General features: G+C 41.3%; 6 protein-coding genes across 8 annotated transcripts in view; 3 read left to right on the top strand and 3 right to left on the bottom strand.

The window, feature by feature from the left end:
- LOC108089476 (collagen alpha-1(XVIII) chain) overlaps positions 1–5,823 on the bottom strand; it is a 60,232-nt gene extending 54,409 nt beyond the window's left edge. The window contains 2 exon segments of the mRNA XM_017187739.2: positions 4,862–5,054; positions 5,724–5,823. The gene's annotated coding sequence lies outside the window, so the exon portion shown is untranslated.
- Positions 5,824–10,488: 4,665 nt separating this feature from the next.
- Positions 10,489–12,184, top strand: LOC108089593 (differentially expressed in FDCP 8 homolog). Its single transcript, XM_017187951.1, has 2 exons — positions 10,489–11,307; positions 11,381–12,184. The coding sequence occupies exons 1-2, from the start codon at positions 10,563–10,565 to the stop codon at positions 12,088–12,090; spliced, it is 1,455 nt and encodes a 484-aa protein (XP_017043440.1). The 5' UTR covers positions 10,489–10,562; the 3' UTR covers positions 12,091–12,184.
- Positions 12,106–14,987, bottom strand: LOC108089592 (protein KRI1 homolog). Its single transcript, XM_017187950.2, is given in 5 exon segments — positions 12,106–12,957; positions 13,020–13,183; positions 13,247–14,544; positions 14,547–14,747; positions 14,814–14,987. Coding segments are annotated over 5 exon segments (2,538 nt in total). The 5' UTR covers positions 14,932–14,987; the 3' UTR covers positions 12,106–12,200.
- A 259-nt stretch (positions 14,988–15,246) lies between these two features.
- LOC108089646 (autophagy protein 12-like) lies at positions 15,247–15,881 on the top strand. Its single transcript, XM_017188014.2, has 3 exons — positions 15,247–15,406; positions 15,475–15,611; positions 15,670–15,881. Exons 1-3 carry the CDS (start codon positions 15,331–15,333, stop codon positions 15,790–15,792), a joined length of 336 nt encoding a protein of 111 aa, XP_017043503.1. The 5' UTR covers positions 15,247–15,330; the 3' UTR covers positions 15,793–15,881.
- On the bottom strand, positions 15,872–16,897 carry LOC108089645 (NADH dehydrogenase [ubiquinone] 1 beta subcomplex subunit 5, mitochondrial). Its single transcript, XM_017188013.2, has 4 exons — positions 16,704–16,897; positions 16,404–16,633; positions 16,156–16,262; positions 15,872–16,096 (listed from the first exon to the last, which is right to left on the bottom strand). The coding sequence occupies exons 1-4, from the start codon at positions 16,786–16,788 to the stop codon at positions 15,955–15,957; spliced, it is 564 nt and encodes a 187-aa protein (XP_017043502.1). The 5' UTR covers positions 16,789–16,897; the 3' UTR covers positions 15,872–15,954.
- A 279-nt stretch (positions 16,898–17,176) lies between these two features.
- LOC108089526 (rho GTPase-activating protein 68F) lies at positions 17,177–21,852 on the top strand. Of its 3 annotated transcripts, XM_017187858.1 has the most exons (7): positions 17,177–17,272; positions 18,311–18,494; positions 19,520–19,551; positions 19,633–19,758; positions 19,910–19,945; positions 20,003–20,198; positions 20,270–21,852. In XM_017187858.1, the coding sequence occupies exons 5-7, from the start codon at positions 19,918–19,920 to the stop codon at positions 21,309–21,311; spliced, it is 1,266 nt and encodes a 421-aa protein (XP_017043347.1). In that variant the 5' UTR covers positions 17,177–17,272; positions 18,311–18,494; positions 19,520–19,551; positions 19,633–19,758; positions 19,910–19,917; the 3' UTR covers positions 21,312–21,852. The 3 variants fall into 3 exon arrangements, with proteins under 3 accessions (XP_017043347.1, XP_017043345.1, XP_017043346.1); XM_017187856.1 differs by lacking the exon at positions 19,520–19,551; XM_017187857.1 differs by lacking the exon at positions 19,520–19,551 and having other exon boundaries at positions 17,186–17,420.
- The last annotated feature ends 10 nt before the right edge of the window (positions 21,853–21,862 follow it).

Raw genomic sequence — 21,862 nt, 5'->3', positions numbered from 1 at the left:
TTACAGATACATCGAACACATCAGCGGATTACGCAATCTGCTTAATCTGCTTACGCATCTTAATGCACTTTATTTACGAGTTTAATAACGCCTTGAAATGCTGAGAATAACATTAATGACCTGCCAAGCCAATCAATAGCAAATGGATTCCACAAAAGATGCGATAAAAGAAGCGATCTTCAGGTTTACCTTCTATAGAAACACATTGACGATATCTAAATTGAGATGTTCGCTTATATAGAAATCGTGACGACATTTTGGCGAAAGCTCTAACCAAGTGTCATTCATAGATTGGCTAAAAAAAATGGCAATATTTCATATTTCTTATTGCTTTCGTTATCAAAAACTTTCCTACGGCACGTGGAGCATGGAAATACCATTTATCGCAGTAGTTTATGTTTGTTTATATTTCACTTAAATTTATTAGAAATTCAAATTTGTAATCGCGTCTGAGAGCTAACATCATTAGGTGTAGAACTAGTTTCCACTAGTCGGAGCTGATCGAGAATTTATATATGCTCAGTAATTGCACTCAAACTTCAGGTCGATGTTGGCATAAACTGTATCCACCGGCAAATTTAGTCGTAATATGTAAAGTAATTCCCATTACGTCAAATTGATGTCTAGTCAATGAGTATGCATGAATTTGAGTTTCCAAAGTTTGCATTAATTGGCGAACGAGAAGTTGGAAAAAAAGATCTGCGGCTAGAGGACAACCGCAATCCGATGGAAACCAGACTCCAACTCCAGATGATCTGATAAAAAAGCAAGCTCGAGATTAATGAATAGGTGCACAGAAATAAAAATATGCAAATTTATTACCGAACAAGGAATGTTAAAGAATTAATTTCTATGTAAAAAAAATCTGTTTATTTTTCTTTTGTTTATATACTTTGAATACTTTTAACCATAAACATCTATTTATCTTACTTGATTTACTTATTTAAAACTCTTTTAGCTTTTAGTTTTTGTTTTTTATACATTCCGCTGACTCATTTTATTTCCCAAAAATGTATATATTTTTTTATATCTTTTAATTGCATTCGAATTGAGCTGCAGCTTTTGCATAACACCTTAGTCGCGCCAATCGAGGCAAATAATCACTGCCAACTTGGCACCGCATCAAGTCGCACAATGCATACCAATTAATTAAGACCTGGCACGGCTCCCTGCTCCACGTCGACTTATTTGGCTAATTGTCTTTCGATCGGCCAGATAGCGGCCGAAATAAATAAATGTATTCCAGCCCACAGTCGTCGAGCAAATTTAGATTAAACGGGTTGCGTTGCGCACGCGCTTAAAAGGCGGCTGCCGCCAATTATTGTTAACACAAGCCGGCAAATCGGCGAATCGATCGAGATACTGATTCAGAGGCGCCAAGCTGAAATGACGGCGCTCGGCGATTTGCATAAATTAAATGATATTATTTAGCTACAGATTGCAATCGGACAAGGGCAATTAAAAGGCGCGGGAATGAAAAGCATTGTTATTACGGGGTGTCTTTAATGGGTTCTCGTAGGTGATGAAAACGGAATTACAAAACGTGTGTAATCGATGGGAATTATGATTAAAAGCGAAAGGCAATGCACCTCTTTGTTTTACTTTGAACTTAAATGCATAAACAACCAGGGACAATGGCCATTGTCCTGGGTCCGCAAAACAATGACAACAAGTTCCAAAAAAACAGAATGCTTGCAACGATAAATATATAACGACAAGGTCAGCACAAAAAAACGACCTTATGATTCACTGAAACTGCAGGAGACAATATTCTGGGAAAGTACGAAAAAATATATATTTAAAACCGAAATGCCGCCCTTATCAAAATTCAATACTGCGGCTTGGGATCGTGGGAATGCGGCCTCAAATGCAAAATGCTGATTAAGCTAATCCGAAGCCCGTATGCCACGCCCACCGCAAATAATTCATGCCAATCTTTCACAACAATTATGCGCAACACTTGCGAGCTAATATTTATGTAAACACGGACACGGACAGCTATTTTCACTTGGCCCGAACACGAATCTGTGGGATGCAACTGCAAATGTATCTGCATCTCGGCATCTGCATCTCAGCATCTCGGCATCTCTGAAAGTCAATCTGAGTGTAAGGCCGCGTTAATGCCCCAAACCTGTTCGTCTTCTGGCTATTTATTTTGCCGCATATATTTTGTTAATTTTGTTACCTTTGGAGCTGTTTTGCCCGGCTGCTTGGCTACCTGATTTAGTAGTTTACTTTGGTAATATACCGAGAAAAAATGCAACTTTTTCTACCTGTTTTTTAATAAATAATTATTAATTTTTTTCTGCTTTTTAAAATCTATAAAAAAATATCTCCATAAAATGCCTTGCTTTTAGGTAAACCCAATTCCTTTCTGTTCATTTTGGACATTCCTTTATTAAAAAGTATTACAACTTTTAAAAATATTTCAAAAATATTTTATAGATGCAGACTTCCCCAAACTCAAAAAAAAAAAGTATTGGATTTAGTATTAAGTATTTCAAGAGTAATTGGCCTAAGTTCCATTATATTTTCAATACCCTTTCCCCCCTTAACTTTTTCTCGCTCTGTAGAATTAACTTGCAGACAGCTGGCTGCTGAGGAGCCCTCTCGATCTTTCAGCGCCAACTGCCTGGTTCCATTTAACAATATTATTATGAGATGCGAGTGCGCGGCATTTATCAACCAACAAGTGGCGGATACCGGGCATGTTTCTAATTTAAATATTTCGCAAGTGCGCGAATCGGACTCGCGCAAACCATTCACAAATGACCTAATTGAGACATAGGTTCTCCCAGTTATCTGTGGCGGTGATTTTTTACTCACTTCGGCCTGAGTCATTGGCAAAATTACGACATCGGGGGCGTGTGGGGGTCACATGTAAATTTGTAGACAATTTTAATTAATTTGTACATATTTCCAGTTACTGGTTTTTTCACTGAGAACTCATGCATTTTCACTGCTGATTCATGAAGATTTATACTTGTTTTCGGGACGGACTCTTAAATTGGCCTACATTGTTGTGGTTCTGGTTTTATGGCTGTGCCTATGACAAAGTCCCCCTTTTGCCACATATTTTTTTATTTTTTTTTTGTTCGCCATTTCACCCGCCTTTTCAGCTCTTGCAACTAATATTGGTGGCATTCCCTTTTGCAGTTATCCGCCTCGTGCAAATGTTTATGTGTATTACATCAAAGTACATTTGTACATTTGTTTTTCAGCCGGTTGTCGCTGCCGGTTGCTGTTGCCGTGAATTAGAGTCACAGTGCGGCAACAAAAGGGGGGAACTTTCAACAGTGTCGGCCATGTCAGGCCCACGAATGTTCACAAATGTGTACCGAAAATGTTTGTCCTCAAAACTTTTTGTCCTGCCAATTTATGGGGAAGGCGGAATAACGAGGCATTTGTCATCTAATAAAGACAACTTGGGACAGCCCGCATGAAGATAACAATAAGATATTTACCGTTGGGGAGTTTCTAAAAACAAGAATTTCCAGTAAGATCAATGATTCAGCCGCCTACTTAAAGAATATTTATTAAAATAAGGCATTTTCTATGCATATCACGATTCGCTAAATAATTCACAAGAAAAACGCTGCTTCAAAGAACAACAATATCCACACTCAAAAAGGCCTTTTAAATGCTCTTATAAAAGACCATTTGAAAAATGATGAATCAATCCTTCAACCAATTGTTCACATTTCTTAGCTTTTAATTAACGCAATTCCCAGTCATTCCACGCATTGCAAAATAACTCACCAGAAAATCAAACTGTCAAAGAAGCCACCCAAGAAATAATTATAGTTTCAAAGAATCACGACAGCACTCACTCAAGATTTATATGCATTAATTACAAGTTTATTTCGACATGATTGCAATATGCAATTATCGCGTTTAAAATACACAAGCGAGTATATAAAGCTGTGCCCCCATAAATCGGAAAATCGCAGGCGGTAAGTTGACATATTGCCTAGCCCTGGCGACAGCTTCAATTTCCGCTGCTGAGCCAAAGATCGTTCAATCAACATAATGCCGTTGGGAGATCATTAACGTCTCTTAATGCCGGCAAAATATTGAGGGAAAAAAACGAAGACAAAACTGGCAAGACAAATTTGGAAGATGGCAAATTGGGTCTACAAAAGATTTCTTAGTTATTAAGTATTTATTTTTATACTCTGGATATTAAATGGAAATCATGCTGAGAAATATAAATTTCTGTATTATTTTGATAACAAATTTAATTTTAATTCAATACAAGATAGCTTATGTTACCAGCACATAAATAGTTAAGCAAAGTTTATTAAGTTTTCCTTATGAGTCACATTAAACGTAAATTAAATATGTAAACATATTGAAGAAGCATATTACCAAGATTACAGACATTTTGCAAATATTTGCGGCAACATCTGGCCAAGAAATCCGTGAAGGGCAACCAAACGCCGAATTTGCCTCATCTCTTTGTATTGACTTAAAGTTATATTTATTAATGAGCTGCGCAAATATGCATAGTTAATTTTCAGTTCATTGCCGTTGTTTTTGCCTTATTTGTTTGTCGAGTATTTTGTTTGCTGTTTACTGTTTGCAATGACTGGGCAATGATATGAGCAGAAATAGAGAAATCAACTGAAATAACTAAAAGTTATTTAATAAGCAAATGAAAGCGACGCTCTACTCAATTATCAGCTGGGTGGCACAAAGATACCCACAAACTGAAATGCATTTCCTCCTAGCAAATATCATTTGCGAATGTCCGACTTCAAGTGGTCTTAGTGGGCAATATGGAATTTTTGGCCGTTTACCCATTTACGTGACGGAATAATCAACCATCAAAGGTAATCGCTTGAAATAGTTTTGGACTCACCTCAGCCTCCAGTTAAAGGACAATGAATGTTTCCACGTATTCCCTGGCGGAAGTGGGCCTCTCTACTGCTGCATAGTTTCGGGCGACAGTTTCCGGCAAACAGGACACTTTTCACAATGCCCTCGGACACTTTTCTTTTAGGCCCGTTTCCTTTGTACTCTCGGGTATTCCGTTCTTCTTCTGATTCACTACACTACACAAAACGAAACGGCGAAAAGGGGGTTGATTTAGAGAACGGGGCGTAGTTGACAGGGGGTCCATGCAATCGGCGAAGGGGGTAGACAATGATGGCTCATTTTAAATGGCATTGACATTGGCCAGTCATTGTCCGGCAGTGGGACAAAGCAGGAACCACAAAGGCAATCCAAAGGATTTCTGATTTTTCTGAACACAAAGTAGACCGATCGGCAATTGGCTATTACAAAGCTCGACACGCAAAAATACACTGAAGATTAAACACGGATTTTTCAAAACAAAGATATGATTGTTTAAAATAAATAATAATTAAGAACACAATGCATTTTAATTACTCAGAGATATTTCTGTCCACAAAATTTATATGTACCAAAGTATTAAATATATACTCTTTTATTTATTATTATATATACACTTTCTAGCTTGTGGTTTTTATTTAATTTTAAAAGCTTTTTTGTTTATATTTTCGTTTACGTTTCTAAAACACTTTTGGGCTTTTAAATAAAAACATGGTTCTCTATCGCAAAATCAAATTTACTATACAAAATTTATGTTTTTCGCGTTGAAGCTTTAAGCAAATTCATTTTTTAAACTACAATTTGGATTTCAAATATTTTGTTTTTTTTTTGTGTGTACCGATCTAGGCGGAGAAAAACACAGCACTTACACACGGAAAGCCGAGTTTTACGATTTTCGAATCGCCGGGAAAGCACGCGTTGAAGCCACCGGCACTGAATTCGCGTGTGGGTGCTCCGTGATGCTCTCGGTTCAGCGGTCAAACTGAGACTGAGACTGAAAACGAAACTTATTGCGAGTAGGAAATTTTGCGTCGGCGGCAGCAAAAGCAGAGGGCAGCGACGCCGGCAGCGCCGTCGACGAATTCGAGAGATGTAAAAGCTAAAATGCTACCGCTTTTTTTTCCCGGCTCTTGTGAAAAACGTTTTTGCTGATACTTTGACTGCTGATATAGTAGGAGCGCAAAATTCGAAATGCAATTAAAAGCATTGTTTAAAAGAATTCGAAACACTAGATAACTTTTAAATGCGGAGAAAGAGAGATAGACAGGCTCTAAATGAAACGAAAACTAAGAAAACAACAATCTGGGCTTTCTGTTGTTTGTATTTTGGGTAAGCAAATTAAATTGATCTGATTGACTTTTAATCCGGAAAAGTTTACTATTCTGAAACTATAGTCAGAAAAGTAAGAGGATATGTTAACAATTTCAATCCCCAATATATAATTTAAAGTACTAGTTGTTAAGTAATTATTTGTAAACATTTAACTAAACAATTTGTATGCAAGCGTTGGTTAAATGAATTCCTCGCTAACATTATGAAATGCACTTTGTTTTGTTTGGTATTAATTAGATAAGCACATGATCTTAAAACCATTTAAAAAGATTTTATGCTGCTTATCTAATCTTAAGTATATCATTTATTAGAAATCTTTAATCTAATCAAGCCCACAATTTGCTTAGCAAGTATGGTAATTATGTGGGTTAGATTTCTTAAGCCTATAAAAACAGCAAAAGCATTTGTCCAAACATAATCAAGTTTTTATTAATCAAGGCTTACAAGTCGGCTCATTAAAGTTTGGCAGAAGGCAAATTCAAATAAATTACAAGCGGCTGACGCATTAAAGGTAAACAAAATTTACAATTTGGTAGATTTGTTTATACCCTATATTGATTTATTGCTTCCTGTATTTATTAGTGAAAAGTATATAACATGCTAGTTCCAATATATTTGTTTATTTAACTAACTGGGATCTACCATCTTCAGTCTACTATATCATTTTTAATTTGGTCTGCGGTGTTTTCTGGTCTCGTCCGAGTCAAATCAAAACGCAATTTCGCAGAGCGCAGCGCAATTTTCCGCCGCATGGCGGGCCAAGTCTGCAGGTGGCTTGGCTTCTGCATTTCCCGGCTTTTCCCACAATTCGCCTTCACTGCAACCACTTGGCTATAAATAGGACCAACTGGAGACGAACCCAACGGGCAACACTTTCGTTTAACTTTTGTGGAAAAGGCGGGGAGACAGCACCAGAAATTAGTTCCCAGGCGGCTTTATAAGCTTTTCCAGCGCGCAAAGGGTTGAGGCCACGAGTGTGGAAATGCCGGAAAATTGTGAGGAGAAGAAGCAGTCGATAGACAAAAACATGTGCCGGTGGTCCCACATGTGGGCCGTGGCAAGTTTGCCGCCTTAATTATTTATACGTAATAAAACTAAGCATAATTCTCTAGCAACAACTACGCACTGGCGCCTCATTTCAAATTCTATAAATAATTTGAAAAGCAGTTGATACGAATGGCAAAAGTCTCTAAAGGCTTCCCCCAAAAAGCCGGAAAAACTGTAAAGACATTCATACAAGTTGTTGGGAACAAAAAGGAGGGAAGCTCCAAAAGAGAGGGAAAGAGAGAGGACAAAACAGAGCGTCGGCAGAGAAGAAGAGAGCAATAAAGAGTCGACTGCAACGCCGACTGCGCGGTAGCAGCGTCACATGCGGCGTATGCGTAATTTTGTCGGCCTTATCAGAAAGCCATTGCAAGCAAACTTTATTTTAAAGAGCCGGGCCATTTATCGAACTTGCAACGTGTTGTCTCCTGCGGTTCCATCTACTATCTCCCTCCACCATACCCCTCCCCCCTCTCCTATCGCCACTCCCACAAACCGTTGCTGCCGCAAGAGTCGCGTTGTTTGCACGCCGGCTGCCCAAAGCCCGCCAATTGTTTATTCAAGCAGCATCGCAGCTCATGTTGCCCATGTGCACTTGAACTGCCTTCGTCGAAGCTCCCATCCCCTGCCTTCCCCAAGCTGCATCTCCCATTTCGCATTCCCCATCCGCAGCTCCCTTTGCCCGGCATGCCTGTGCATTCATTTGGCCGGCGATGTGTTTGTCTGGCCATTTTTTTCCGGCTCTGCAGCCAGCCTCCGCCTAAAACACTGGGAGAAACTATAAGTGAAAGTTGTAATCGATAAATAATGCGTTATAAAAAATAAAAGATACGTAGGTTGATGGCAGGGTTAGGATTATTTATTAATATCTAACCTGAACTTGTTGAAAGTACAAACATTTTTCTAAAATTAACTTTAAACTTATTGCGCTTGTTAAGTATTTCACTTCTGATTATCAGGATGATCAGGATGATTTTAACTTAAAAATTTATTGATGAATAATTTACAAAAAAAAATGTAGACTACTATTTAAAGTACTGGAAATGAATAAGTTCTCAATAAAAGTCAGACATAAAACTATAGTGAATATAAAACTATATGAAAGCTCTGAGAGCCCCAACGCGTTGCAATACTGCCTATTAAAATTTCAAAGTGTTGTAAACTATAAACATTTTAATTGCGTCATAAATTGGAATATTTTTTGTTCTATAAAATCAAAGTGCTCATAATTTTTCTTTGTGCAGGTAGCACTCATTGCAGTTGTTATCGCCGCAGTTTGTTGTTGTCGCCGGGTTTAAGCGGCTCTTAGTGGCAGTGAATCAGTGGCCAAACATGTAATCTGTTTAATGGCCAACTGGCCGTGCATCGGCGTCGACTGGTCCTTCACGCCCATGAACCATTTTAGCCGGTCGCGTATACGCACCGTGAGCCGGACAAAGTCTTGGAATTTGCATAGATTTTTTTTTCAAATGCTCGTACTCTTTTTTTGGTGGCTCTATAAAATGCCCACCTGTTGAATATGGCAAAGCCGAAAAGAAACACAAATGCCACTTGGTAATTTGGACCAAACAAAAAACGTGAAAAATCGCTGAACAAAACAACCGAAACACAAAAAACAAAGTAATACTGAAAGCGGCCGCAAACTTGTTCAACAGCGTAGCTTGTGATTTGCATAAAGCGCTAAAAACGTAAGCTGAAACAAATAAACATTTACCACATCTCTGAGTAAGACAAAATCAATATAGAGATTGCATACAGTATTATTCGCTTTGATTTTTCAATTAGTCAGGCAAACTCATCGCGCATCTTAAAACCCTTAATCTAAGCCTCCGATCTCGACACTTTCGGGGATTTTATTACACCGGCAAAACCTGGTATTCAAGCTTTTTCGGGCCTTTTGATTCGCGATTAACACCGTTTATCGATCTCCAGCCAAAGTTCTAAAATAAATGGCCCAGAAATTCCATACTCGAACGCAGAACATGTCTAATTTCCATAAATAACGACCTGAGTTGCCTTGACTCGATATGATTTTAATCATTATCTTGAGTCAAAACTTATTTGCATTTCAACAAATAGATATCAATCTGATTGCATTCTAATTTCGCGATGTTTCCGTTTCAAATCCTGATAGACCAAATTAAATGACGTTGAATAGTCATCTTTTAAAGCCAATATAGTTTTTACGAGTCCAAAGTTATTGCCAACTAAATGTATTCTAAACAGATAATCGACCATAAAATTTCCCCAATTTTGTTCGGCTTTTGCTAAACCTGCTTGTCAATTTTGATTGCCAATTTTATTATTTTCAGACACTTTATAGATCACATATAAAAATGGGTATAGGATAAAAATTTTGAATGCTGCTGTTCTAGACTGATTAGCATTCAACTTGAATCGCATCGATTGGGATAATACTATTCATTTGCCCTAATTAAGTGAAGTGATGATTTGCATTTCGAATTAATTTACCACAAATGAGTATGCTGTTTCGTTAGTTTAAAACCATTTAAAGATGGAAACCATTAAAAATTTGTTTTAGTATTTCTAACAGATTGGGGTTTGAATTAAAATTTGTCTCTGACAAAGAAGCACACATTTTTTCTTGTTAGGATTATATTTACTCTCAATCCTCAGTTACATATACAACATGGCGTATACTTTATTTTATTAATGCCTTAAAACTTTAAAAATAAATTTTTTTAAAATAGCGAAGACATGAACGACTAAAAACGATAAAAGGTGGCTCTAATAACGGGTTGGGGTACTGGGACAAAACCAACAAAATATCCAACAGAGGAAAACTTAAAAACAAAAGACCGAAAGGAGGCGCTAAAAGTTACGAAGGTTTAAAGTGGGCGTAAGTGAAGTTCCTATGGGCTGAGAAAGTATAAGAGTTGTTTTTAAAGAATTTCCCATATATAGCCATCTATGTGTGGCGACTTGGCGAAAGTGTTCCCAGTGTTCCTACAAGATGCCAATAGGTGGAGCTAAAAACTAACTTGCCACCCGCTTATTAGTCGAACCTAAAAGCGAATTAGAATTAAGAATACATTTAATAATGAAATACAATTTAAAGGTGTTTTATTTACGGTTCAAGTTTTAAACTTTATACGGTAATTTTTATTATTCATTAACAAGCACCTTTTTGGGTAAATTTTAGAAGGCCTTTTCCCAAAACAGATTAGCATATACGCAAACCTGCAATAGTAAAATCTGAGTACGGTCACCCTAGCCAATCAGCTGTTGCCCCGCCACTCCCCTCGCCTATCCACGCCCATCGTCATTGTTTATCTGTTTTCATTTCTGCGACTTTTGTTTTTCCGTTGAAAATGAGCTCCTGGCGCGAGAGTCTTACCAGCATTCCGGGCACGGTGGCTCAGCTGATCAACGAGAGTGCCAGCAACCTGTTGCACGCCTCATCCTCTCTGGGATCAACAGTTGGCTTCGGTGGCTCCACAGGATCCGTTTCCGAGGGCACGGGCTCCGAGGAAAGTGGCCCGATGAGCGAGTACCGCGCCCTGCCCATTCCCGCCTCCCTGGTGCGCGAGCAGTGGCGCCTGATCTTCACCAGCGATGCGAACATCCAGGACCTCCAGGCAGCCATTGCCCACTGCAGGGATCTCGTCCTGCTGAGCGAGGAGCTAAGTGACGAGCGGCGCTGGCTGGTTCGTCACCTGGTGGACCTACGCTACTCCCTGCAGGAACTGGAGGAGGCCCAGGAGCAGCAGTCCCTGTCCTCCGACATGGTCGTCATGAACGCCATCCGCGCCGTGGTCGGTCATCACTTTGTGCCCCACCATCCGCATCACGGCAAGCGCAGTCGCCTGCAGGCGGCCGCCAAGCGGAACTACTGTGACCACTGCACCGCCATCATCTGGAGCGTGGTGCAGTCGTCCTATGTGTGCAGCGACTGCGGGTTCCTCGTCCACCAGAAGTGCATCGATGGGGTCAAGAGGGTATGCGCCCATGTCCTCGTCTCCGAGAGGCAGTATCCCATCTCGGAGATCTCTCCGGAAATTGGACTGGCCGCCCAGGGTTACAAGTGCGCCGAGTGCGGAACGCTCCTTAATTTGAGTGAGTTTATAAGAGGTTTATAACCTTGCAGATAAAATCCATGATTCCATCTAATGAAAATCATCTTCTGCAGAAAACACCTGGATTGAACCACGCCTATGCGACTACAGTGGCTTGTACTACTGTCCTCGTTGCCACTGGAACGACAGCAACTTTATACCGGCTCGCATCATCCACAACTGGGACTTTTCACCTCGCAGAGTGTCGCGAACGGCGCTCCAGGAGATTCGCTTGTTCCTGAACAAACCCCTCATCCGCTTGGAGGAGGACAACCCGAAGCTCTTTGTTTTCGTGGAGAAGCTGTGTGCGGTGAAGAAACTGCGCCAGAACCTGGTGCACATGCGGCACTATCTGGCCGCCTGCAGGATCGCCAGCGAACTGAAGCTGGTGGATCAGCAACTGGGCGGCAGACGTCACCTGGCACAGTCGAATGAGTTCTATTCCCTGACGGATCTCACGCAGGTGGAGTCCGGGGCACTCACCGAATTCCTGCAGGCGGTCTTCAAGGCCTTCAACGAGCACATCCGGTCCTGCCACATGTGTCTGGCCCAAGCGTACATCTGTGAGATTTGCAGCAACAACGAGGTGATCTTCCCCTTCGACGACGGCTGCATCAAGTGCGATCAGTGCAACTCCATCTTCCACCGCGTTTGCCTGACGCGCAAGAATATGATTTGTCCCAAGTGCATCCGCATCCAGGAGCGGCGCCTCCAACTGGATCGGATGCGGAGCACGGAAGATGACCAGGCGGCCACCGATGATGAAGTGGCTGCCGCAGAGTAACTGATCTAATCAGTGTTAACTTGTTCTGTGCTGGTTTTTAATATTATATGTACATAAAATGTAATTACAAAGTGTAACTCTACTATTAATCATAGATTTATCCTGGATTTTTACTTATCCTTCTTCCCGTATTTTTCCCGTTTGTGGAACTTTCTGGGATTTATTCCGTAGGCCTTCAGTCGATCGTCGGTTATTCCATTTTGCGTTTTGTTCATCTTGTTTTTCGCCTTAAAGTTATTGGTTTTCTTTGCTGGGAAGGGTGCGCTTGGTTTTTCATTCGCTTTCTTGAAAGGATTGGCACCTGTGGCATTTCTAGGATTTGTTTTGTTGTCACTTCGGTTCTTGTTTATTTGTGGTTGCAACTGCTTTTCGTTGGGGTTTACAGATGGCCTATTGAAAGGATTATTTCCTTTTGGCTTTTCGTTCTTTGTGGGTGGATTTTCCGTATTTTTAAAAACGTTTTTGGGCTTTGACTTTGCTTTACTATTTTGATTTTGTGATTTAGTCAATCCATTTTGCCCGTTTTTAGGCTCCTTTTTGTTATTATTTGCGGCGTTGTTGTTGGGTTTCGTTGTTTCGGTCTTCTTCATTTGTTGATTTGCTTCATCTTTGCCCTTCTTAGCAGGAGGACCTTCATTGTTCTTAGTTTCCTCTGCCTTTTTGTTTTCTGTTGATTCTTTTGGTTCCTCTTTGGAAACCTGTGATGAACTGGCTGCAGATGCTGCAGCAGCCTTGCGCTTTAGCCGTTTCCTCTTCGATTTCGATAAGCCCTCCGTTGGAATTTGTGCACTTTCAGCTGCAGCTGGGGTTTCAACAGCTGGTTTACTTTCAGGCGCTGCTTCCGCTGGCTGCTCTTCATCGTCAGATCTGCAAAAATATCACTTTATAGTCCATCTGCTTACTAAAATACAAATGTTAAAATTACTTACCCATCGCCATACAGACTCTTGAATATCTTTCGCTTGAGGTCTTCATTTTTTGCCTTCATCTTGTACAAACGTTGCTCCTTTTTCTCGATATGTTCGGGCCTGTTTTGTACAGCTTTCTTAAGACTGGCCCATTGGTTGAGTTCCTTATTCTTGGCCAGCAAGATCTGCAAATAAGAAATAAATAAATAAAATTTTTATTTATTAAAAACGGATTAGGCAGAAGTTACCTCTTCTATCGTCAGCCCGAAATCATTCGGTGTAGTTTCCACATATTTGAACCGACATGGCTGATCTCCCACGATGTCCTCGCAGTCCATTTGGTAGTACTCGTCGATGTACTCACTGTAGGTCTTCTCGTCCTCAGGATTGAATGCGGGCTTTTCCGCCTGAATCATTTCCATAAAGCGATTTCGCCTGCCCTTGCGACCTTTTCGTCCCCGCGTGTTTTCAATGAGCTCCTGTTGGAGTTGCTGCTTGGATGTAGATGGATCATAGTCGCAATCCATGTTGAAGTCATCGTCCTCGCAGTGTCCTTCGTAATCCTCATCACCCGTATTTTTGTGCTGCTTGGGATCGTAATTGTCCCAATCTTCCAGAACCAATTCATCAATATCCGAGGGGCATTCTGGTTTCTCCTCGCCCTCATCCACTTTGTAGTAATCGTCGTCGAAGAGCTCCTGCATTCGACGATCATGCGCCGCTGGATCAAAATCCTCATCGAGTTCCTCGTCTCGGAAACCGAGTTCATCGTTGCCAGTAACCGCTTTCAGTTTCCGGATTTTCTCCTCGATTTCCTTGCGTTTCATTTCCTTTATCAGCTCGAGTTCCTTCATCTTTTGCTGCTTCTCCTGATCCTTGCGGTCCTTTAGCTCCTTGCGCTTCTCTTTTCGCTTGTCATCTGTTCGACGAATGGACTGCTCGATTGTACGGGGATAGCGTTTGATAAACTCCGCATCGGGCTCTTCAAACCTGAAATTGTACTTGTGCTCGAACTCCGCCTGCTTCTCGAGCTCCTTTTCGTCCTCGGAAAGTGGGGCAGTTTCTCCCACGATTTCATCATAAGTGGGAATGGCGGATTCATCCGTGTTCGCATATCCTTTGTTGAGGATGTAGTCCCTCAGGAAACTCTCGCCCTGCGTCAGCTTACTGCTAGTCCAGTACTGTTTTAGGGGTTCCAGCTGCTCCTTATCGGTGGGCTGGATCTCCTCCTGCTTTCCTGCTAACCACTTGGCAAAGTCCGCTTCCTCGGCCGCCGTCTGCTCCTTGGTTTTGCTGCGCTTTTTGAATATGCCGCCAAATTCCTCGTCTTCGCCATCGTCCTCCTGGTTCATTACACTCCTGAATTCGGCCTTAAGACGCCGCTCCTCCTCCACGGCCGTGGGTGACTGGGCCCTTTCGAATTCCTCCTGCTCCTTCTCTTGCTGTTCCTCATCCGAACTCTCAAATTTGCCATTGTGCTCCAGGATCACCTTTCTCTCGTAGTCCTTTAAGGTGACTGGCTTGGCTTTCTTCTTCTTTTTGGGGATTCCTTATCCTCCCCCTCTTCATCGCTAGAAGATTCATTAAAGAATCTCGTGTCCTTGTCGTAAATTCGCGGGTCTTTGCTTTTCAGCGACGAGAGCGTCTTAAAAAAGTCTTGGTCAAATTTCGGGTCCACCTCGTCCTCTTCGGAGGAAGAACTGTCGCTATCGAATTCAGATTCGGACACATCTAAGCCACGATCTTTATCTAAAAGTATTGAGTAAGATAATAAATCAAATTAAATTGATCGCGGAATCAAGAGTTGTAAGTTACATTTCTGAAGCAGTTCCTTTTTACGCAGGATGTTGTAGGTCTTTGCATAATCCTTGTTGGTGGACAGCTGTAGATCCTCTCCATCGTCATCGGAGCCCTCGAATAGTTTATTATTCATAACTTTGTTTATTTTCCCGGACGGTTTTATAAATCCCCACACGTGTTGACGTTATAGACCCACTGTTAAATAACAGTGGCTGTTATCGCTAGAGGTGGTACATCTTAAAGAATTATTTTTAAGTAACGGAGTGATTAACATATTACAAATAATTTGTATTTCTTTAGAGTATACATAACACGAAACTACCTTAATATTACAATTTAAACATCCTTAATCCTTTTTAATTAACTTAAGATAATTTATATATATATTTGATGGTTTCCATTTTCATTCAAATAATCTCGTGACTTCTATCGATGTTGTCCCAATAGTTGTGTCATCTTTGGTTCTTTATTTACAATTGGCAATTTCTATCTATCAATTTAAAACTAAGGAATAGAGCTACATTCCATTTAAATGGCAGATACACCAGAATCCCAAGCATCGTTGACTACCTCCTCCTCCACGCCCGCTGATAAGGACGGTTCAAAAAGTGAGAATCAAGCCCATCTTTGTAACACTATCTTTGGATCTGCATTATCACAAGCTTTATGTTATCAGTTTGTATCCTTCTGAACGCCACTGGAAATGTACCCATCATCAAAAAGCGAACGTGGACCGTGGATCCCAATAAAACCGTCAGCTGGATCCAGAAGTTTATCCATAAGTTCCTCAAACTTGATGCCAATGAGCAAATTGTAAGTAGACCAGAAATACTAATGATTCCCTATCTCATTTTAAATCTTAATGTTGCAGTTCCTGTACGTTAATCAGACATTTGCCCCCGCTCCGGATCAGATAATAAAGAACCTTTACGAGTGCCACGGAACCAATGGAAAACTGGTGCTCTACTACTGCAAAAATCAGGCGTGGGGCTAAATCGATATACGCACTTGGCTTGGCTAAATTTAAAGTATTTATTCGACTACTAAGTAATTTGTATATTATTAAATGTGAATAAGCTGATATTGCGAATTCGTTTCACACTTTATTTCCCCCAGAACGGGAGCCTAACAATTGTATTTAAAGAATATTACAAAACTAGTTGTCTCCACGCAGAGCTTCCAGTTCTTCAGCAGCCTCTTTGGAGACCCTGTGGTACTTGGCCACCGAAGGACGGTAGTAGTAGGCCTGGTAGTCGTTGCGCTCGGACATCTTGCGGCGAACTTCATCCTCAAGAAGACTAAAATATATTTGAAGCAGTTAATAACTGGTTTGCTCTTCAATATATCATAGCCTTACCGAATCTGGGCTTTTTCGTTCTCCTCGAAGAGGTAGTGCAGGGATTTTTCATAGTTCTGCTGCTCAGAGTTCAACATGTAGCGGGAAATGAAGCGCGAGATGGGGTGCTATGTAATATAAACAAGAATTAAATTATGAATTGTGGTATCAACTGTTCCTAAAGATGTTAGTATATGCAGTTTTGGGGTATTACTACAGTATAGTATTATTACTTCAAAACTGTACGTTATACGTATACGCCCTCATACCTTCTCGTACTCCCAGTGCTTGGGCTCGTAACCCTCGGGGATCTCCGACAGCTTCGCCGGGCCGATGAAGATGTTTGAGTACAGGATCAAAGCAGTGACTGGAATCACGCCGAGCATTACGTAAAAGTGCATCAGATCCTTGAACTTGTCCCACTGGAAGCGGGAGGGCTTGATGGTCATGTGGTGGTGGCCATGATCGCCTCCCATCCTGCGCAGCTGTTGCTGCAGGGCTAGAAATCCAGAATATTTGGTTGCGTAATGTGGAGTGTGTTTACGGCGAGTTCTGCAAAAAGTTCTCACCATTTCGGCAGGCGGGATCCTGTAAGACAGCACGGTAGTTGGCGAACTTCACCGCCGGCGACAGCAAACGGCTCCAACCGACCATTTTATTGTAGTTTTTCGCAAATCTCACGATATTTTGGAACTGGTCGTGTTAAAGTGGCGAGCAGCACAGCGAACGGTCACACTAAGGAGGTAGCGTTTGTATGTTATTGTATATCGATAACGGTAGGAATGACAGCGTGAATTAATTTAGATGTATTTGGAATGTAAAAAATCATATTACAATTATTTTGAGAATAAATTGTATTAAATCAAAATAATAAAATATTTTCCATAGACTAGTATGATTATCTTTACAGACACATTTGTTTGTTATACCAAATTAATTACAAAAAATCAAAATCGTGACACGAAAAGTATTCACCGAACGCTCATCGCTTCGTGACTCCTCCCAAGTTTGGTCGATTTTGTGCTTTTTTGCAGCACTAATGGGTTCGCCAAACGTTTACCATCACTTTCTTATCCATCGACAAAAACAACGTCTGGCAGTAAAATTAACGAAGATTTTTTTTCCTTACTGATAAAAGGTACTTCCTCGCAACTTGTGATTCACAATCAATGTGTACACATAAAGAAATGTAAAACGAGAGCGAAGTAAAAACCAACAATTACCATTGTGTGAATTGCGATGTTTTTTTGACGCTGATAAAAGTTCGAAGCGTAGTACACAAAAAAGTAAATATCATTAAGAGGAGGCAAGGCAAAATGCGCAGTTTACTTGCAATTATTCCGGTTGTGTGTGAATGTTGGCATTTGTGATTTTCAAAAAGGAACTTGTGCAAGTTTTCCTTTACTCCTGTGTGTGTGTATGTGCGAACAGTGGCGGGACAAAGGAGCCGACTCCCTTTTACAGTGGTGGCTGAAAGGATCAGCATAGTCATGTTTACAGTGGTGGCAAAAAGGAGCTGTATGCTCTTACCAAATTGGTGGTTGAAAGGATGTTCACATAGTAAAATCAAAGTTTTATAATCTTCAATGAAATTTGGCAAACTTTCTTTCACCCTTCAGGGCAGTGCATCCTCCTAAAAGAGACGCTATACTAGTTAATTTTATTTATTAAAAATAAGAGCGAAATAAATATAAAAAAGAAAGGCAAACAACATAATATACTACTATTTTGAATATTAACACTCCATATCAATTCCTTTTTAAGATTGTACCACTCAGTGTTACTTTGCTGTTTGTGTATTTGTATTGAAATTGCGATAAGCATCCTCCGTCGTTCCATTTGGTGTCGCTATCTTTCAGAAAGCAATCCATTTGTCTTGAAACCGCTGGCGTGGCTATTTTAAATGTCCCCACTGTGTGTATACAAGACAAGATGGGCGTGGATGTGGGCGTCTTTCAGGGCCAAGTAACCAAGTTACCACTTCGCCTTAGACTTTGGCCAAATCCATTGAAGTGAATGAATGTGAATCAGCAATGCCATATAACCTGTACTATGTCCAATACAAAGAAATAACAACCCAAACAACAACAAAATGCCAAGAAAACTAGCTGGCTAATGACGTCATCGATAGAGTACTGGCACTGCTGCTTTTGGCTAATTTATTCTCATATTTCAGCCGCACATATACATATATTCTACATGCCAATAATCGAGCCCAACGACTGAGCCACGTCCTGCGTCAACGCGAGAATTCCAATCACATCGAACGGACAAGCACCTGAAGTCTCGAACACCCGTCGACACTCGATAGCAGCCGCCCGCAATGGACGCCCATTCGCGATTCGCCTCGAGATTGCCAGGTAAGTCCGCCGGCCGATCGGCCAAGTTATGCTTTTCGATTCGACTATACTTAGTTTTGATCTTTGGTTTTGTAACTGCTTAGCATTTTGAGCCAGCGATTTGTCTTGTTTGGGCGTTGAAAAAAAGATTCCCAAAACTAAAGAAACTAGTGATTGGTTTTTAACTAAAGTTAGATTTTTACTAATTTTTTATACTGTTACTTCAAAATAAACTTTACACATTCAATTTGAAGCTTAAAGCTGCTTAAAAAAGTTTTTACAGTTGACTATCAGGCTGAGAAAAACTGGCCTAAAATATAAAACAGAAACTAAGCCCACATTTTTTTTTTAATGCCTCCAATCTGTGTTTCAAGTTTTGGGAGTCGTTTCTTTGCGCTGCTTTGTTTTGTTTTCATTACCGTATCGTAGTTTCTTTGAGGGGAGAAGTGCCCTCGTTTGAGAACTAACAGTAATAGCCAGCAATTACGACTAATTTTGTGCCCAGCCCTCGTCCCCCGTCAACCGCCCCCCGCCCTCCGCCTTGCCCAACCAACCCAACCGCCCACTAATCCAACCTCTTTGTTTTTGGTATCAAGTTGCGCTACTAACCCCATTTTCAAACTGTTTAACCCAGCCTATGTGGGCAGCTCACCGTCTCTGTATATATTATACATACATACTCGTACATACCTTGCATTTTTAACAACTATCCAACGTGTTTGCTTGGTTTGCTGTGGATCCTATTTGTTTATTCAACTTTTCGCTAGCTGTGTTTGTTGCCAATGTTTGTTACGAGGTTTGTGTGATCGTGTGTTTGCCCTAGCCTTATTAGCCCTAACCCCTAGCCCTAGTCCTAGCTTAGAGTGTTACCCCTAATCGTCTCTGTTCTGTTCGTTCTGTTGTTCAGTAATCGTCTGCCAATATTATCGAAACCGTAAGACTCTTGATAATCCAATCAGATGCCAACGTACTCATCAAATTAAATTTCTCTGATTCATGTCTATTCACTTACTCAAACTCAATCCGAACTAAACTTGTTGCCTCAGGCCGTCAAAATACTTAACTGAAAGCATTACTTGTAAGATTACGTTTTTGGAATACCAGTCCGCGCCAGGGAAACCTACGAGATTTATAAATGCCTTCCCTTTCGCACCCCAAGGTCCTGCCATCAACCCGATCATCGACAATTCGGACGAGCCTCAGCCCAGTCTCTCCGATCTGCACGACTTCGAGCCGAAGCTAGAGTTTGACGATACCGAGCTGCTGGCCCCATCGCCCCTAGAAAGTAAGTACATAATACGCATAGTGACCCAGAAATTATGTAAATTAGGGTTTTACAAAGAGATAAAAAAGCTAAGCACTGCTATTAAATATTGTACTGTTCAGAAAACAGATATAATTATACTAACTAATTGGTTGTCTAATTTTTCCCACAGAAGATGTTATGGTCGGCGATTTTGTCCTGGCCGATGGTAAGTAGATAATTTCTCTTCTGTTAAGCTTTGAATAATGTTCCTTTATTTGCATAGACCCAGAACTAGAGCCCGAGGAAGATGTAAATCCTCTAGAGGACGATTTCGAGGACCAACTCAGGGAACAGTCCGAGAACTTTCAGGCGCCCAGGAACAAATGCGATTTCCTCGGAACCGACAAGCAAGGTCGTCACATTTTCGGCATTTATGCGTCTCGCTTTCCCGAAAAATCCCAGCTGGAAGGTTTTGTGCGGTAAGACAGACTTTAAATAATATAATTTAAAAATTTCATATATTATCCAATGCATTTTATATCTTCAACAGTGAAATTATCAAAGAGATTGAACCGTTTGTGGAGAACGATTATATTTTGGTGTACTTTCACCAGGGCCTCAAGGAGGATAACAAACCATCCGCACAGTTCCTGTGGAACTCGTACAAGGAGCTGGATCGTAACTTCCGCAAGAACCTGAAGACGCTGTATGTGGTGCATCCGACGTGGTTCATTCGGGTCATTTGGAACTTCTTCAGTCCCTTCATCAGCGACAAGTTCCGCAAGAAGCTAGTCTACATCTCCAGCCTGGACGAGCTGCGCCAGGCGCTCGGTTTGAACAAGCTGAAGCTGCCGGACAACATCTGCGACCTGGACGACAAGTTGAACCCCAGCCGGAAGCCATCGACGCCGCCTCCTAGCAGCAGCACCAGCATAAATGCATCCCGGCAGCAGCAGCACAAAATGGCGACGACGCATCAATTTGGGGTGCCTCTGAAGTTCATCGTGATGAATAGTCCCTGCCTGAACTCCATTCCGCCGATTGTGCGCAAGTGCGTGGACTCGCTGTCCATCACGGGAGTGATCGATACGGAGGGCATATTCCGGCGATCCGGAAACCACTCAGAGATCATGGCGCTCAAGGAGCGCGTCAACCGAGGCGAGGATGTGGATCTGAAGAGCGTAAATGTGCACGTAATTGCCGGCCTGCTGAAGAGTTTCCTGAGGGATCTCGCCGAGCCGCTGCTTACCTTCGAACTGTACGACGATGTGACACGATTCCTGGAGTGGCCCAAGGAGGAGCGTTCGAGGAATGTCACCCAACTGATACGCGAAAAACTGCCCGAGGAAAACTATGAACTGTTCAAGTACATTGTCGAGTTCCTGGTCAGGGTGATGGACTGCGAGGATCTGAACAAGATGACCTCCTCCAACCTGGCCATTGTGTTCGGTCCCAATTTCCTGTGGTCGCGCAGCACCAGCACCTCCCTGGAGGAGATCGCCCCCATCAACGCTTTCGTCGACTTTGTGCTGCAGAACCACAAGGACATCTACTTGATCGACGTCAATCAGCGCACGGTGTCCGTCGATTAACGACTGGCCCCCCACAAACAAGTCCGTAATTGTAAATTGTTTGATTTTAATGTTAGTCCTAAGTGAACCAACGGTTAGCTAAAAAGAGAGCACACACAAAAGGCAGCAGAAACTAGAGCTGAAGGCTGTTTCGTGTATAAAGTGTACTGTAATCCTAAGTTGAATTTTAAACTGTGTGTAAGTGTGGAACTGCTTGTAGCCCCAACTCCACGTCAACTCTTCCCCCAGATCACAATTATTTAGCCCCACTAAGCGCTTAGTACGATTGATTTACCAAAGAAGATTGCCTCTGTTCGTTTTGGCGGCAAACAGAGGATAAATTCAAAATGAGATGTTATTATTATAATATGATTGAACGCACATTCCCCATAACCGAAAACGAATCTTGGTTGCGTTGCCGAATGCACCTGCTGCGCAAAAGTGGAGTTGTGGCGAACTCAAAAACAGTATGTGTAGAATTTTGAATTTCCTTATAGTCATACAAACAATTTTTATAAAATAACGGTATTGTTAAAAATAAAGCAAATGTTAAAACCACAAATCGGGGAATA

The sequence above is a fragment of the Drosophila ficusphila genome, unplaced genomic scaffold, assembly GCF_018152265.1.
Source record: "Drosophila ficusphila isolate 14025-0441.05 unplaced genomic scaffold, ASM1815226v1 contig_286, whole genome shotgun sequence".
Lineage (NCBI taxonomy): Eukaryota > Metazoa > Arthropoda > Insecta > Diptera > Drosophilidae > Drosophila > Drosophila ficusphila.
This window is presented reverse-complemented; position numbering and strand designations above follow the sequence as displayed.